Raw genomic sequence first — 14,368 nt, 5'->3', positions numbered from 1 at the left:
AAGGTTAGAAGCGCCAACGGGCAAGGCTGAGTGCGTTGGAGGTCGACACACACACAGACAACAGTTGGGCTCATGTTTAGGCTAGTAGTTCGAATAACAGTTTGCAAATGCCTGTAGCTGCAAAAGTATGCCTGTGAAAGGGACGGTATGCTCCAGCAGATAAGTGAGAGTCGGCATCTTGCCTCGAGACGGAGAGAAGGCTCTTTCCATATATGTCGAAAGTCGTCAATATTATTGTATGTGCTTTGTATGTGCTCTGATGCATGAGGGGGCGTCATAAACCAAACCCTGATGGTATAAAACAACCATTTGTGTATTATTGGGCGGAGATCGATGCTGTCTGCAGGCAGTGTTCATCTTCCCACGCGTGTGTTCATTAAAATCATTGTTTGATTGAAGCTCTTCTGGACCATTATTGTTTTTGTGCTCACCCTCAATATCTGAACCCGCAACATTTTGGGGGCTCGTCCGGTGAATTGAGGAGGGAGTGAGTTTGGAGGTTTGGACGGAGAAATCCTGTCAGGGTTCTGGGTCTGAGCAACCCAGGATCCCTGAGCAGTTATGGACTGGTTGTATTATATGTATATTTGGTGTTGCTGTCCCTCTTCTCCCTGTTTGCGGATGTGTATGTGTTTCTGCGAGCGCCGGTCTGCGGGCGCCTTCAGGCCTGGTGGGTGTGGCCCTGATGGTGGACTGGCCACACCCGAAGCCACGCACCTTCTGCTGATCAGGCCTCGTCGGGGGAGCTACTTAAGAGAGTCTTGGAGCTCCCACCGATGCGGGATTATTGCGTAAGACCTAGTTAGTGTATGTGTATGCCCGCGGTTTTATGTGTCCTGACGGCTGCTTCTATTGTGTCCCCAGGAGAAGTGTGGAGCGCCAGATCGCAGCCAGCACGAGGATTGCTGAGACACGGGAGCGGAGAGCACAAACACTGGGAGAAGACACGACACGGGAGTCTGGGGAAAGCACGGGAATTTATTGTTGTTTTTCATATACTGTAAATAAACGCACTGTTTACACACAGAGCACCGCGCCTGGGTCCTCCTTCCCTACACCCCCACGGTTTTCCATGCCATACCGTGACAGAATGATCCCGCCAAGCATGGACCCAGCGGTCTCTGAGGAGAGGCTCAGGAGGGAGGTGATGGACAAGGTTTACCGCCTATGCAAGTTGTGGTGGGAGAAGCCCGCAGAAGGGTTGCGTTGCGCCGTGGAGAGGCGGCTGCAGGAGACGCTGTTTAAATTCCCCTGGCTGGTGGACTCCCTTAATCCAGTTGTCCTGGACTTCCTGCTTTCCACCCTCCACCTCCACTCTCCTCCTCAGGCTGCTCACCGGCCCGGACCGCTGGTGGATTCACAGCCTGAGATGCCGGCCCCGACGTCTACACGGAAACGACGTTCGCGCCGCCGGCGTTCCTCACCGAAGCCTAATCCACGGACATCTCAAGAGTCGGCTGTGGTGAGTAGTACGGACAATTTTCCATTTCCCTCACCATCTGTGTTTGTGTCTGCAGTGGACGAGCCGACAGCGCAGGTGACATCACCTCGGTCAAAGGTCTCCACACCACTCGCTGCTTCACCATCTGCAGCTGTGGCACCGCCGTCATCTCATCCGCCTGCAGTCACCTTTCTGCCATCTTCTTCACCGGCTGCTACGTCGCCACCCGGACCTGCCCTGCCCGAGCAGGAGCTCGGCGAGCCGGAGGAGCTCAGCGAGCCGGAGGAGCTCAGCGAGCCGGAGGAGCTCAGCGAGCCGGAGGAGCTCGCGCCGCCGGCCAAGGAGCCGCTCAGCGAGCCGGTGGTGCCAGCGCCGCTGCCGGAGGAGCTCAGCGAGCCGGTGGAGCTCAGCGAGCTGGTGGAGCCAGCGCCGCTGCCGGAGGAGCTCAGCGAGCCGGTGGAGCCAGCGCCGCTGCCGGAGGAGCTCAGCGAGCTGGTGGAGCCAGCGCCGCTGCCGGAGGAGCCCGCGGCGGAGCTCGGCGAGCAGGAGAAGCCAGCGCCGCTGCCGGAGGAGCCCGCGGCGGAGCTCGGCGAGCAGGAGAAGCCAGCGCCGCTGTCGGAGGAGCCCGCGCCGGAGCTCGGCGATCCACCAGCTGAGGAGCCAGTGCCGCTGCTGGAGGACCTCAACGAGCTGGAGCGACCGGCGTTGCCAGCAGAGGAGCTCGGCGAGTGGGAGGAGCCCGTGACGCAGCCAGGGGAGCTCGGCGAGCCGGAGGAGCCCGCGCCGCAGCCGGAGGAGCTCGGCGAGCAGGAGAGCAGTGAGCAGGAGAGCGGCGAGCAGGAGAGCGGCGAGCAGGAGAGCGGCGAGCAGGAGGAGCTCAGCGAGCCTGTGGAACCCACGCCGCCACCGCCACTGGACCCGGGGCAGGCCACCGGAACCACTTTGCCGCTACTGCCGGACCTGTGGCAGGCCGCCGGATGTACAGCGCCGCCACCTCTGGACACGTGGCAAGCCACCAGAGCTGCAGTTTCGCCGCCACTGGATCAGTGGCAGGCCCTCGGGACCATTTTGCCGCTGCTGCCGGACCCATGGCCGCCCGCCGGAGCTGCAACGCTGCCCCCACAGGACTCGAGGTCGGCCGCCTGAAGCGTCCTACTGCCATCACGGGACCCGAGGTAGGCCGCCTGAGACTGTTTTGTGGCGTTTTTCTTTTTTTTGCGCCGCTGCGGGATGCGCGGTCTGACTTTGGGACTGTGACCTGGGAGGGTTTATTGTTTGTTGTTTTTGCTTGTTTTGGTTCAGACACGATCCGGTGATAGAACTGAGTGGACAAAGGCTGGCCTATTTAAAAGGTGAGGCACATACCTGTTGAATTATTTCCAAAGTGTGCCAAATTGGAGATTGAAAATTAAAGTCTACTCACTAAATCACTGGTAAAGGTGTGTGTTGATTTTGGTGGAAGCCTCATGAAGTTTGAAAGTGACAGTACTGAGTAAAGAAAAGCAGTTGGGCTGCTCAGAGAATTTAAAGCAGTTGGGCTGCTATGAGTAAAGAAAAAGCAGTTGGGCTGCTATGAGAATTTAAAGCAGTTGGGCTGCTAAGTCAATTTAGTATAATAGGGAATTGGTTCGTTTGTGGGTTAAAGTCCCCATTGGTCATAAGGTTGGACCTGTGACAGCCATACATTTTTTCTGAGGTGTTGATTGTTGTTTCAAAGTACCATAAATTTTTCAAGAACGGCAGTTGGGCTGCTAAGAAGCGCATTGCTCAGAGGTAACGCTTGCCAATGCCACGGACGCGTAGGCATTGTCCTCTATGAGAGATAGTCAGTTGGCCACTGTGGAGCTTGGGGCACTCCAGAAAGGCTAGTGACCAGGTCACTTTCTACTGTTCGGGACAGTAGTCTACGCTTTTTTGGCCAGCAGAAACCGGGTTTCGGGTGTGAAACCTTAACCCAAAACTTTGGGGAAAGCCTTGGCTGTGAAATGCCAAAAAATAGAGCTTCAGGCAAAGTTTGGGTTGATTGACGCTTTTAAATTCAGTTAGGGCACTGGAAAAATCGGGCCACCGTCTGGGACGGATACTGGTTAAATTGATCGCAAAAAACTCTGGGAGTTTATCGGTTGGACCGTTATTTTAAATTTGTCGAAATTGGGTAGGTGTTAAGCCGTCAGGCCTGAGAGCGCTTGTAAATATAAGACGTCTTTGTAATATAAAATAAGAGATCTGTGTGTGTGAAAATGTAAATACAGTGAATTTTCTTAAGGGTGTTTTTATGGATAATTGCTACTGGTTTTATACATTCATATTGAAGAGCAGATGATTGTGGCTGACTGCCTGACTGTGTGAAGTATGCACCCAAGGAGAGAGAGAGTAAAATCTAGGCAGATGAAGCGAATGGATGTTTTAAGAAAAATACTAATTGAATGTTTTAGTGTGTTAATACAGGTGGATTTCTCTCAACCTGGAAACTCAAGTGCAGCGGCAAAAGGAAAGATTAACAGAATTGGGACAGGGGCCAGTCAGAGGTCAAGCCCGGACGAGTTCGAGTGCGAACGTACAGGATATACTTGGATTGAAATTGAAGGCTGAACTTGTGATGGTTTATAGATGTCCACCACATCAAAACAAAGAGTTTTGGTATCTGTAGGTGCAAGCAGACCTGGACCAATTTTCCACATGCAGCAGTCGGACGAAAGTTATCGGTTACCATCACTGGAAATGTTCAGGCAAGTTTTTGGCTGAATTGTTTTTGGCACCATGTGTCCCTGAATCTCACAAGCAAGCTATAACTCCTGGCTGAAAAAAAGGAATGCTGTTATTTAAGGTGGGAAATCAAAATTTGGGAAACAAAATAAAAACACACACACAACCAGAGAAATGTATGAGAAAGGCACTTGTTAGAGAAATGCCTTGTTTGAGAAAAAAAGTTAAAATAACCCACCTACAAACGCACACACACACAATGAAAAAACAGCTTACATTCATGAACACGTGAAGATTTTCCAGCAAGGTTAAAGCAACGAAACTTAACATACACCTGTTGCTAAATGATAAAGTTTATCCACTACTAAATAATAAACTTTCTGGGTTGCAGGACAACAACTTAACTTCAAACAGAAAGAGACTGGTATGACCAACCAGTGATGAAACAACAAATTTAGTGGTTAAGAGAGTCAAATTGTGAGATGTTTTCTGCTGATTGATTAATACAAGTGATTATTGAATGAAGGAAAATTCCTTTTTGTGCTATTAAACATGATCTTAAGAATTGAAACATGTACCTGTGTTGTCCTGTCAACTTGGTGGGTTATGAGTTGATTATATGGTGAGAAAAAACAAAAAAAGGGGGAGAGAAGGCTGACACAGGGCCTGGCCCGGTGTTTCTCCCCTCTCTTAATAACACAGCCAAAACAACATCCTTTTCCTGTTCATCTGTTTTTGTTTTTGTTTTTGTTTTTTCTCTTTATGCTTGATTACAGGCTGCTTTGCTGGCCCTGAAAGCCGAGGCTGACCTGGACTCCTGCTCTCCCCTCTACCATCTTTGATGTGACCCTGACCAAATGCTGCAGCAGCTGGACCTAGAACTACAACCTGAGAATGTCAACAGTGCTGCAGGAAAGCAATCTCATGCAGCAGAGACGTAGAGCATTAAACCCAAGGCTTGTTTCACTACACGGGAGAACTTTCCAGACAACTTCAGCTGACAGAGCTGTAACGGGACGACCATTGAGCCCGAATGAAAAGTGGGGCTTAGCAACAGAATACTGTGCTTGACAACTCTGCATTAACACTGTGCAGGACAGTGATGGACCAACATGGCAGCAGAAAAAGGCGTGCCAGAGACAGGAGGAGCAACTGAGGTTAGAAGGCACCTCAGAATGGACAAAAACACAGAAGAAGAACAAGGTTTCACCTGCGGTGAGCATGGACACTGGAGAAAAGGACTGCCTCATTTGTGGCCAGAGCCAGGATGGACTGAACTTTGAACAGCAGCAATGATGGCAAACAGACTGAAAAGGAGGAGGGCAGGACCCCAGGGCACGCTTCAGGCTGTGGTTTACCCAGAACACCAGAACAGGAAAGTGATGAACACAAACACACACATCTAAATACACTGACTCAGAATGAAGAGAAACACACATATGAACACATATGCACTCGTTGATTGAGAAATGACACATGCACAAAAATCAAAATGATGATTCAATTCACTGAGAAGTGATCCACACACACACACATGCACATGCTTGTGCAATGAAGAGTGATACACGCACACGCTGATGCAATGAAGAATGCTTTGCTAACAAACTCTTATGCTGATACGCAAAATGCTGCACACAAACATCCAAATACAGAATCTGTTACAACAACAAGAAGCCATTGATTGTTTATTGGTTAAATGTGTTTCATGTCACCCAGAGGGCATTTGTGTAGATTTAAGGGACAGGGTCTAGAGCAGTTTGGTTATGAAAACAATGTCTGTGTGTGATGTCTGTTTGTGGCTCAAGGCCTCGACTGAATTGTTTGCTGTGCTTCACACAGCCTGATAAGGAGCAGTTGTACAGAGTGAAAATGATGAATTAACGGTGTGAGCCTTATTTCGGAGCGCCACATTTTTGTGATTGAGACTTAATTGAAGGAGGAACACACTGGAACAAAAAAGGCTCTTGGATTTATGTAAGCATCTCGCGTGTATTTAACACAATTGCCTTTAAATATCTGTACGAAATTCAACAACTTAATTGGTTCTCGTTGAGATGACATGATACAATCTAGTAAGAGTGGTTAGTTGCTGAACTCACGGAATTTACAAGACCGCATAAGATTTCAAACTGCAGGAAAATCACTGGAGTTATAATAGGCAGACAACGACACACACACCACGTGCATGCTATTGCTATTTATTGTGGATTAACCTGTCAAGGGCAAGAACAAATGAATTCTGCATCAAATACAGGAAATCATAGCTTTCCTATATTTCCTAGATTGTTGGCATGCTGGTTAGTGCTGTTACTTGACAGTAAGAAGGTCCTGGGTGCAAGTCCACAGTCTGGCTAGTTTGCAGTGGTTTCTCTCTGGGTATACTGGTTTCCTGCCACAGTTAAAAGTCATGCAGTTATTAGAGCTAGGTTAATTGATGATCCTAAATTACCCATGAATGTAAGTGTAAATGGTTGTTTGTTTCTATGTGATAGACTGGTGACCTGTCCAGGGTGTACCCTGCCTCGTAACCTATCACTTCAGGGTTATTTCCCAGCCCTCCTGCAACCAGGATAAAGATAGGAGAATGGTAGTTGTTGTAGACCCATTCAGTTTTTATGGTAACCAGGATCTAGACCAGGGCTCTAGAGTGCGACCAACTGTTTGGGTAGCAAAAATTAAAAAATAAAAAAATCTGCAACCTTCCCTGTGGTCAACAACAGACACACATTATGCCCCTATCTTGGACTAAACCAATCAGAGATAGTAAGGGGCGGGACCTCTCTGATTGGCCGTGGTCCAGTTGAAAGTGCAGGTGGAAGAGGGAGGTGAGTAGCTTGAATAAAGCGATATCAATTCATTAAATCCTGAATCGACTTTTAAATATAACTGTGTTTTGCCAGAAACGCCAGATTCTCAGATTAAAGCTCACAAAACCATTTCAACAACAACCAAACAGCAAATGAGAGCAGGTACATGGATTCCACACAAAGACGTAAACACAGAATGGACCCGACGCATCAGAATCAACTTTGTCTTTCTCGGCTTTCTCACCCGACGGCCCGTAGACGGACACGCTGTCGGAGCTTAGCGATTCTGATGCGTCCGGTCCGCGCTGTGATTACGTCTTTTTGCACTGATTCTGAGCTGAAGGTTTTGTCTCTCTCCAACCAAAATTCACCGAGCCAGCAGCAAAAGAAGCAGCAAACTGCGCTTCACATTTGATCAATGTCATCATGAATGTTGCTGTTTTGCTTCCACGACTATTAAAATCACACTTCATGCAGAGCTAGCTCTCTCTCTCTCTCTGTACTTCAAGAACAGTTTCCCGTCTCCAATCTCTGTTTTCTGTATTATTCATTCGCTTATTACCCACCAGTCTACCGTTGTTTACAGCTCTGTCGGCTGCTGTCTTTTTCTTTTCTTTTTCTTTTTTTCACTTAAATGACCTCGGACAAGAAAGCCTATTTTTTCTGTTGTTCAATACTGAAGAAATTTAAACTTTATATGCAAAAACATTGTAGAATATTTTTAAGGTTATCTGCTATAAAAAGCCAGACCAGGAAAATCTCCTTTATGTTTTTCTGTATTTTGTTCTCAGTTACTTTCACACAAAGGCATCTGCTGTGATGTTCACAATTCTGATGAACTCAGTACTGATAAATGATCAGAATTATAATATTTCTGACTGTCTGAGGCTAAGTTGAATCGAGTCGGGACTTTGAAAACCGGAATCGAATGGATTATAGAAATCAGTGATGATACCCAGCCCTAGTGAGCAGCCTAGGCTCGACAGAAGTGGATGTAGCTGTAATAGGAAAAGAACTATTGCTAACTTTTCTGTTAAGTTAAGGCCTGATCCCTCTGAAATTCATAGCCAGTGCTCTGACACGGTGTCATCAATCTTTGAATGCTGAAAAAGCACAGTGTATCCAGAAAAACACATTATATTATATAAATTACCATAAAATTTGTGTGTGCCTAACTTTTGTGCCGGTACGCCTAACTTTTTAAAGTTAGGCGTACCGGTACACCCATGGCAAAAAGTTAGTCTAGAGCCCTGATCTAGACTTTTTTGAACCGTATGTAATATGAAGACAACATGTAGTATTTAAGTGACCAAGTAGTATTTGGATAAGAGTTATTGAATAGTGTTGAAATAAAATGACAGAATTGTGAAGGATTAAAATATTCCAAGAGCTCAACTTACTTTATCTGAACATGTTTCAATCATGTTTTATGAACACAAAATGCACAGGTTTACTGAATATGAAAAGGTTGTGTTGATTTAACTCAGCTGTTTAAGGTTCTGCCAAAGCAAAACATTTGTGTGCAACCAGTGTCCACTATTGAATCAAGTAAATCCAACATGTTCTTTTTCAGTGCAAAAAGGAGTGACGGTACCTACACAATATTGTCCCAGGAGGGAGAAAAACCTTGTGGTGAAGTTTTGGTTGATTTTTGGGTTTTGGAGTGACATGATTAGCCGCATGTTCTCCTTAAATTGCTGGCTGTCTGAGTGGTGTCCCAGAAACGATGTGGGCTTCATAGATAATTGGCAAACCTTCTGGAGGAAACCTGGTCTTGTTAGGAGAGATGGCATCCATCCCACTTTGGATGGAGCAGCTCTCATTTCTAGAAATATGGACAAATTTATTAAACCCCTCAAAACATGACTATCCAGAGTTGGGACCAGGAAGCAGAGTTGCAGTCTTACACGCCTCTCTGCAGCTTCTCTCCTCCTGCTACCCCCCCAAAAACCCATCTCCATAGAGACTGTGTCTGCTTCCAAAAAGACAAAAAACTAACTAAAAACCAGCAACAAACAACTTAAACATTTACAAAGAAAGAACAATACAGTATCCACATCTGAACCAAAGAGTAAAACAGTGAAATGTGGATTATTAAATATTAGGTCTCTCTCTTCCAAGTCTCTGTTAGTACATGACTTAATAAATGATCAACAAATTGATTTACTCTGCCTTACAGAAACCTGGTTGCAGCAGGATGATTATGTTAGCTTAAATGAATCAACACCCCCGAGTCATTCTAACTACCAGAAATCTCGAAGCACAGGTCGAGGGGGCGGTGTGGCAGCAATTTTTCACACCAGTCTATTAATTAATGAAAGACCAAGACAGACTTTTAATTCATTTGAAAGCCTGATGCTTAACATTATCCACCCCAGCTGTGAAACTCAGAAACCAGTCTTACTTGTTATCATCTATCGTCCACCTGGGCCTTACACAGAGTTTCTGTCTGATTTCTCAGACTTTATATCTGATTTAGTTCTGAGCTCAGATAAAATAATTATTGTGGGTGATTTTAACATCCATGTAGATGCTAAAAATGACAGCCTCAACATGGCATTTAATCTGTTGTTAGACTCAATTGGTTTCTCTCAAAATGTAAAAGAACCCACCCACCACTTTAATCACACTCTAGATCTGGTTTTAACATATGGCATAGAAACTGAACATTTAACAGTGTTTCCTGAAAACCCTCTCCTGTCTGATCATTTCTTGATAAAATTTACATTTACAATAATTGATTACGCAGCAGTGGAGAGTGGACTTTATCAAAGTAGATGTCTTTCTGAAAGCGCTGTAACTAAGTTTAAGAATATAATCCAGCCACTGTTATCATCGTCAATGCCCTGTACCAACACAGAGCAGAGCAGCTATCTGAACGCTACCCCAACAGAGGTCGATTATCTTGTTAATAATTTCACCTCCTCACTACGTACGACTCTGGATACTGTAGCTCCAGTGAAAACTAAGGTCTCTAATCAGAAGTACATGACCCCGTGGTATAATTCTCAAACACGTACCCTCAAGCAGACGACTCGTAATCTGGAGAGGAAATGGCGTGTCACAAACTTAGAGGATCATCATTTAGCCTGGAGAAATAGTTTGTTGCTTTATAAGAAAGCCCTCCGCAAAGCCAGAACAGCTTACTATTCGTCACTGATTGAAGAAAATAAGAACAACCCCAGGTTTCTCTTCAGCACTGTAGCCAGGCTGACAAAAAGCCAGAGCTCTTTTGAGCCAACCATCCCTTTAACGTTAACTAGTGATGACTTCATGAACTTCTTCACAAATAAAATTTTTATCATTAGAGAAAAAATTACCAATAATCATCCCACAGATGTAATATTATCGACAGCTACTTGTAGTTCCATTGATGTTAAGTTAGACTCTTTTTTTCCAATCGATCTTTCTGAGTTAACGTCAATAATTACTTCCTCCAAACCATCAACGTGTCTTTTAGACCCCATTCCTACAAAACTGCTCAAAGAAGTTCTGCCATTGATTAATTCTTCGATCTTATATATGATCAACCTATCTCTAATAATCGGCTATGTACCACAGGCCTTCAAGGTGGCTGCAGTTAAACCTTTACTCAAAAAGCCATCTCTAGACCCAGCAGTCTTAGCTAATTATAGGCCAATCTCCAACCTTCCTTTCATATCAAAAATCCTTGAAAGAGTAGTTGTCAAACAGCTAACAGATCATCTGCAGAGGAATGGTTTATTTGAAGAGTTTCAGTCAGGTTTCAGAGCTCATCACAGCACAGAAACAGCTTTAGTGAAGGTTACAAATGATCTTCTTATGGCCTCTGACAGTGGACTCATCTCTGTGCTTGTCCTTCTTGACCTTAGTGCAGCATTCGATACTGTTGACCATAATATTCTATTAGAGCGATTAGAACATGCTGTAGGTATTACAGGTATTGCACTGCAGTGGTTTGTATCATATCTATCTAATAGACTCCAATTTGTGCATGTAAATGGAGAGTCCTCTTCACACACTGAGGTTAATTATGGAGTTCCACAGGGTTCAGTGCTAGGACCAATTCTGTTTACATTATACATGCTTCCCCTAGGCAGCATCATTAGAAGACATAGCATACATTTTCACTGCTATGCAGATGACACCCAGCTCTATCTGTCCATGAAGCCAGATAACACACACCAATTAGTTAAACTGCAGGAATGTCTTAAAGACATAAAGACTTGGATGGCCACTAACTTTCTGCTTCTCAACTCAGATAAAACTGAGGTCATTGTACTCGGCGCTGAAAAGCTTAGAAATTTGGTATCTAACCAGATTCTTACTCTGGATGGCATTACCTTGGCCTCCAGTAACACTGTGAGGAACCTTGGAGTCATTTTTGACCAGGATATGTCCTTCAACGCACATATTAAACAAATATGTAAGACTGCGTTCTTCCATTTGCGCAACATCTCTAAAATTAGAAATATCCTGTCTCAGAGTGACGCTGAAAAACTAGTTCATGCATTTATTACTTCCAGGCTGGACTACTGCAATTCATTATTATCAGGATGTCCAAAAAACTCACTGAAAAGCCTTCAGTTAATCCAAAATGCTGCAGCAAGAGTACTGACAGGGACTAGAAAGAGAGAGCATATTTCTCCTGTTTTGGCTTCCCTTCATTGGCTTCCTGTTAAATCCAGAATTGAATTCAAAATCCTGCTCCTCACATACAAGGTCTTAAATAATCAGGCCCCATCTTATCTTAATGACCTTGTAGTACCATATCACCCTATTAGAGCACTTCGCTCTCGCTCTGCAGGCCTACTTGTTGTTCCTAGAGTATTTAAAAGTAGAATGGGAGGGAGAGCCTTCAGTTTTCAGGCCCCTCTTCTGTGGAACCAGCTTCCAGTTTGGATTCGGGAGACAGACACTATCTCTACTTTTAAGATTAGGCTTAAAACTTTCCTTTTTGCTAAAGCATATAGTTAGGGCTGGACCAGGTGACCCTGAATCCTCCCTTAGTTATGCTGCAATAGATGTAGGCTGCCGGGGGATTCCCATGATGCATTGAGTTTTTCCTTTCCAGTCACCTTTCTCACTCACTATGTATTAACAGACCTCTCTGTATTGAATCGTATCTGTTATTAATCTCTGTCTCTCTTCCACAGCATGTCTTTATCCTGTCTTCCTTCTCTCACCCCAACCGGTCGCAGCAGATGGCCGCCCCTCCCTGAGCCTGGTTCTGCCGGAGGTTTCTTCCTGTTAAAAGGGAGTTTTTCCTTCCCACTGTCGCCAAAGTGCTTGCTCATAGGGGGTCATATGATTGTTGGGCTTTTCTCTGTATCTATGAAGCGCCTTGAGGCGACATTTGTTGTGATTTGGCGCTATATAAATAAAATTGAATTGAATTGAATTGAATTTTGCTTAGCGCTAGGCTGATTTTATTAGTAAGGTTTGGGTTGTTTTCTTTCTCTAGGAGGGAGAGAGAGATGGGTTTATGCTTGGACATGTTTGCAACGGGCCCTAGTAGTAATGAGTATTTTGTTGGTTAAGTTTGTTTTTGCTTTTGTTACAGTGCACTGAAATAAGAACATCTGAGAGGTGTGATCCACCGGTGGTGATATTTTGGCATTTTGTGAGTTCCTGATTTAACAAATCAGCTCTTTAATCCAGGCCTGAGAAATTGACATTTAAAGCACTATAAAATATTCTTACTGAAAACAGTCGCAAACTATTTTTCTCCATGATTATAATGGGCTTGGGAGAAATTTACTTATATGGGACATTGATCACATGAGACAGTCCAGAGTCTAAAAGGATTGCAGTGAGTCAATCCAGTTCAAAAACAAGGAATTGTTTTCCTTTTAAAATGATGATGTCATCTTGCTGGTGATGGATGCTTGAATAGATTGCGCGTGAGACTCCATTATTAGCAATATCTGGTATGAGTGTGTGTGAATGTATGAATGTAACTGGACTGTGATGGACGGACTAGAAGTTTTGACTGACTCGATACTGAGACAAAAACGACACAGACTTTAGGATTAATAAATGTTGAGCAACAATTCACCCAGCCTACAACAGATGGGTGGATACTTTGTTTTGTTTTGTTTTTGCAGGAGCAGGAGGATAAGAGAGCGCAGAGGGGGAGAATGTAGCTTCACATGAGAGTGTGGAACTGCAGACTTAACCCTTTGGTTGCTAATTTTGAGTTACTGATGTTTGCATTAAGAAAATTGTGTTTTTATTAACTGGGTTTTAATTAAGGTATCACATTATATTGTTGGGAAGTGTCAAATGTTACAATGTTACTATTAAGCATAGCAGGCCACTGTAAAAGGTCAATTAACTTTTATAGAGGAAAAAGCCAAAACTTTAACAATACCTATGAATAACAGGGGAATTATAGACTTGTCACATTCAAAATAGAGATATGTAATAACAAACACTGGTCCACGTGATTTAGGTTCTCCATTGAAATAGTCAATAATTTAGAAAAGTAGAATATAACCGACAGGGGCATGTAATAGGATGTGGTACTGCAAGAGAACAAGAGCAAATTAAAGAAAGAAAACTTATTGTGTTTAGTTTTGATAAATTCAAATTAAAATGTACCATTACACTCAGAGAATCAATATGAAATCAAAATATATGCAAATTCTGTATGAAGCACATGACTGATAACTGTTCTGTCCTGAGCTTTTGTTTTTACAGCACCCACTTGACCACACAAACAGTTTTTCGCCACCAAAGGGGTAATTGCAAATATTCGAGGGAGGAATATCACCAAAAGTGGGAGAGGTAAGCCCCGATGGGGGTGATAACACCATAAATGCCACCTAGTGTTAAATTCTTAAAATTTAACACCAAGCATAAAAATTCTCCATAATTTAGAGACAGAATGGAGATCTAGATAGACATAATGTAGCAAGCCACATGAGGATGAAGCATTGGAATCTATAATATGGGGAAATTACACTCAGTAAAAAGCTGACCATGTTGATTATGTTTATTCCAGTGTGCAGAGATTGGCTATTATGACCAGGAAATGTAATAAACAGAATTGTTGGAACAATCGGCGTCAAAAGTCACCTTTGACTGTCCAGACTGGGATGGCGTTGGACATCCTGAGGGTGGAAAAGGGTTGGTGTGACCAAAGTGTGGTTTGGCTTGTTGTATGTATATTTCAAAATGATACAGCTCTGGAGGGACCGGTTACCAGGCCATGGAAGGAGGACAGACATTATTAAATAAGGAGAAGGAATTTTCTGGGATTGATGATCCTCTGGGTAAGTGGTTGACTAAAGCATGCATAAAATAATCATTTTTGTTATTGATTGGTAATAGATTGATAATAGGCCACATTCACAGCTGTATTGACTTGTTGTGGACACAGTCTACTTCATGTTTAAGCACTCTAATTAACAGATTGAAAATAGTGACATCA

The 14,368-nt window shown here is 44.1% G+C and overlaps 1 protein-coding gene and 1 long non-coding RNA gene across 2 annotated transcripts in view; one reads left to right on the top strand and one right to left on the bottom strand.

Moving 5' to 3' along the window:
• Positions 1–14,368, bottom strand: part of LOC148096455 (uncharacterized) — a 147,335-nt gene that overhangs the window by 28,303 nt on the left and 104,664 nt on the right. The window lies entirely within an intron of this gene.
• Positions 1,073–5,443, top strand: LOC148096463 (uncharacterized). The gene is made up of 4 exons (XM_087835769.1): positions 1,073–2,258; positions 2,323–2,616; positions 3,601–3,629; positions 5,243–5,443. The coding sequence occupies exons 1-4, from the start codon at positions 1,073–1,075 to the stop codon at positions 5,441–5,443; spliced, it is 1,710 nt and encodes a 569-aa protein (XP_087691895.1).

This window comes from Neolamprologus brichardi, chromosome 23, assembly GCF_056152115.1.
Source record: "Neolamprologus brichardi isolate AB-2024 chromosome 23, ASM5615211v1, whole genome shotgun sequence".
Classification (NCBI taxonomy): Eukaryota; Metazoa; Chordata; class Actinopteri; order Cichliformes; family Cichlidae; genus Neolamprologus; species Neolamprologus brichardi.
The sequence above is the reverse complement of the archived record's forward strand: the minus strand, read 5'-3'. Positions and strand labels throughout refer to the sequence as shown.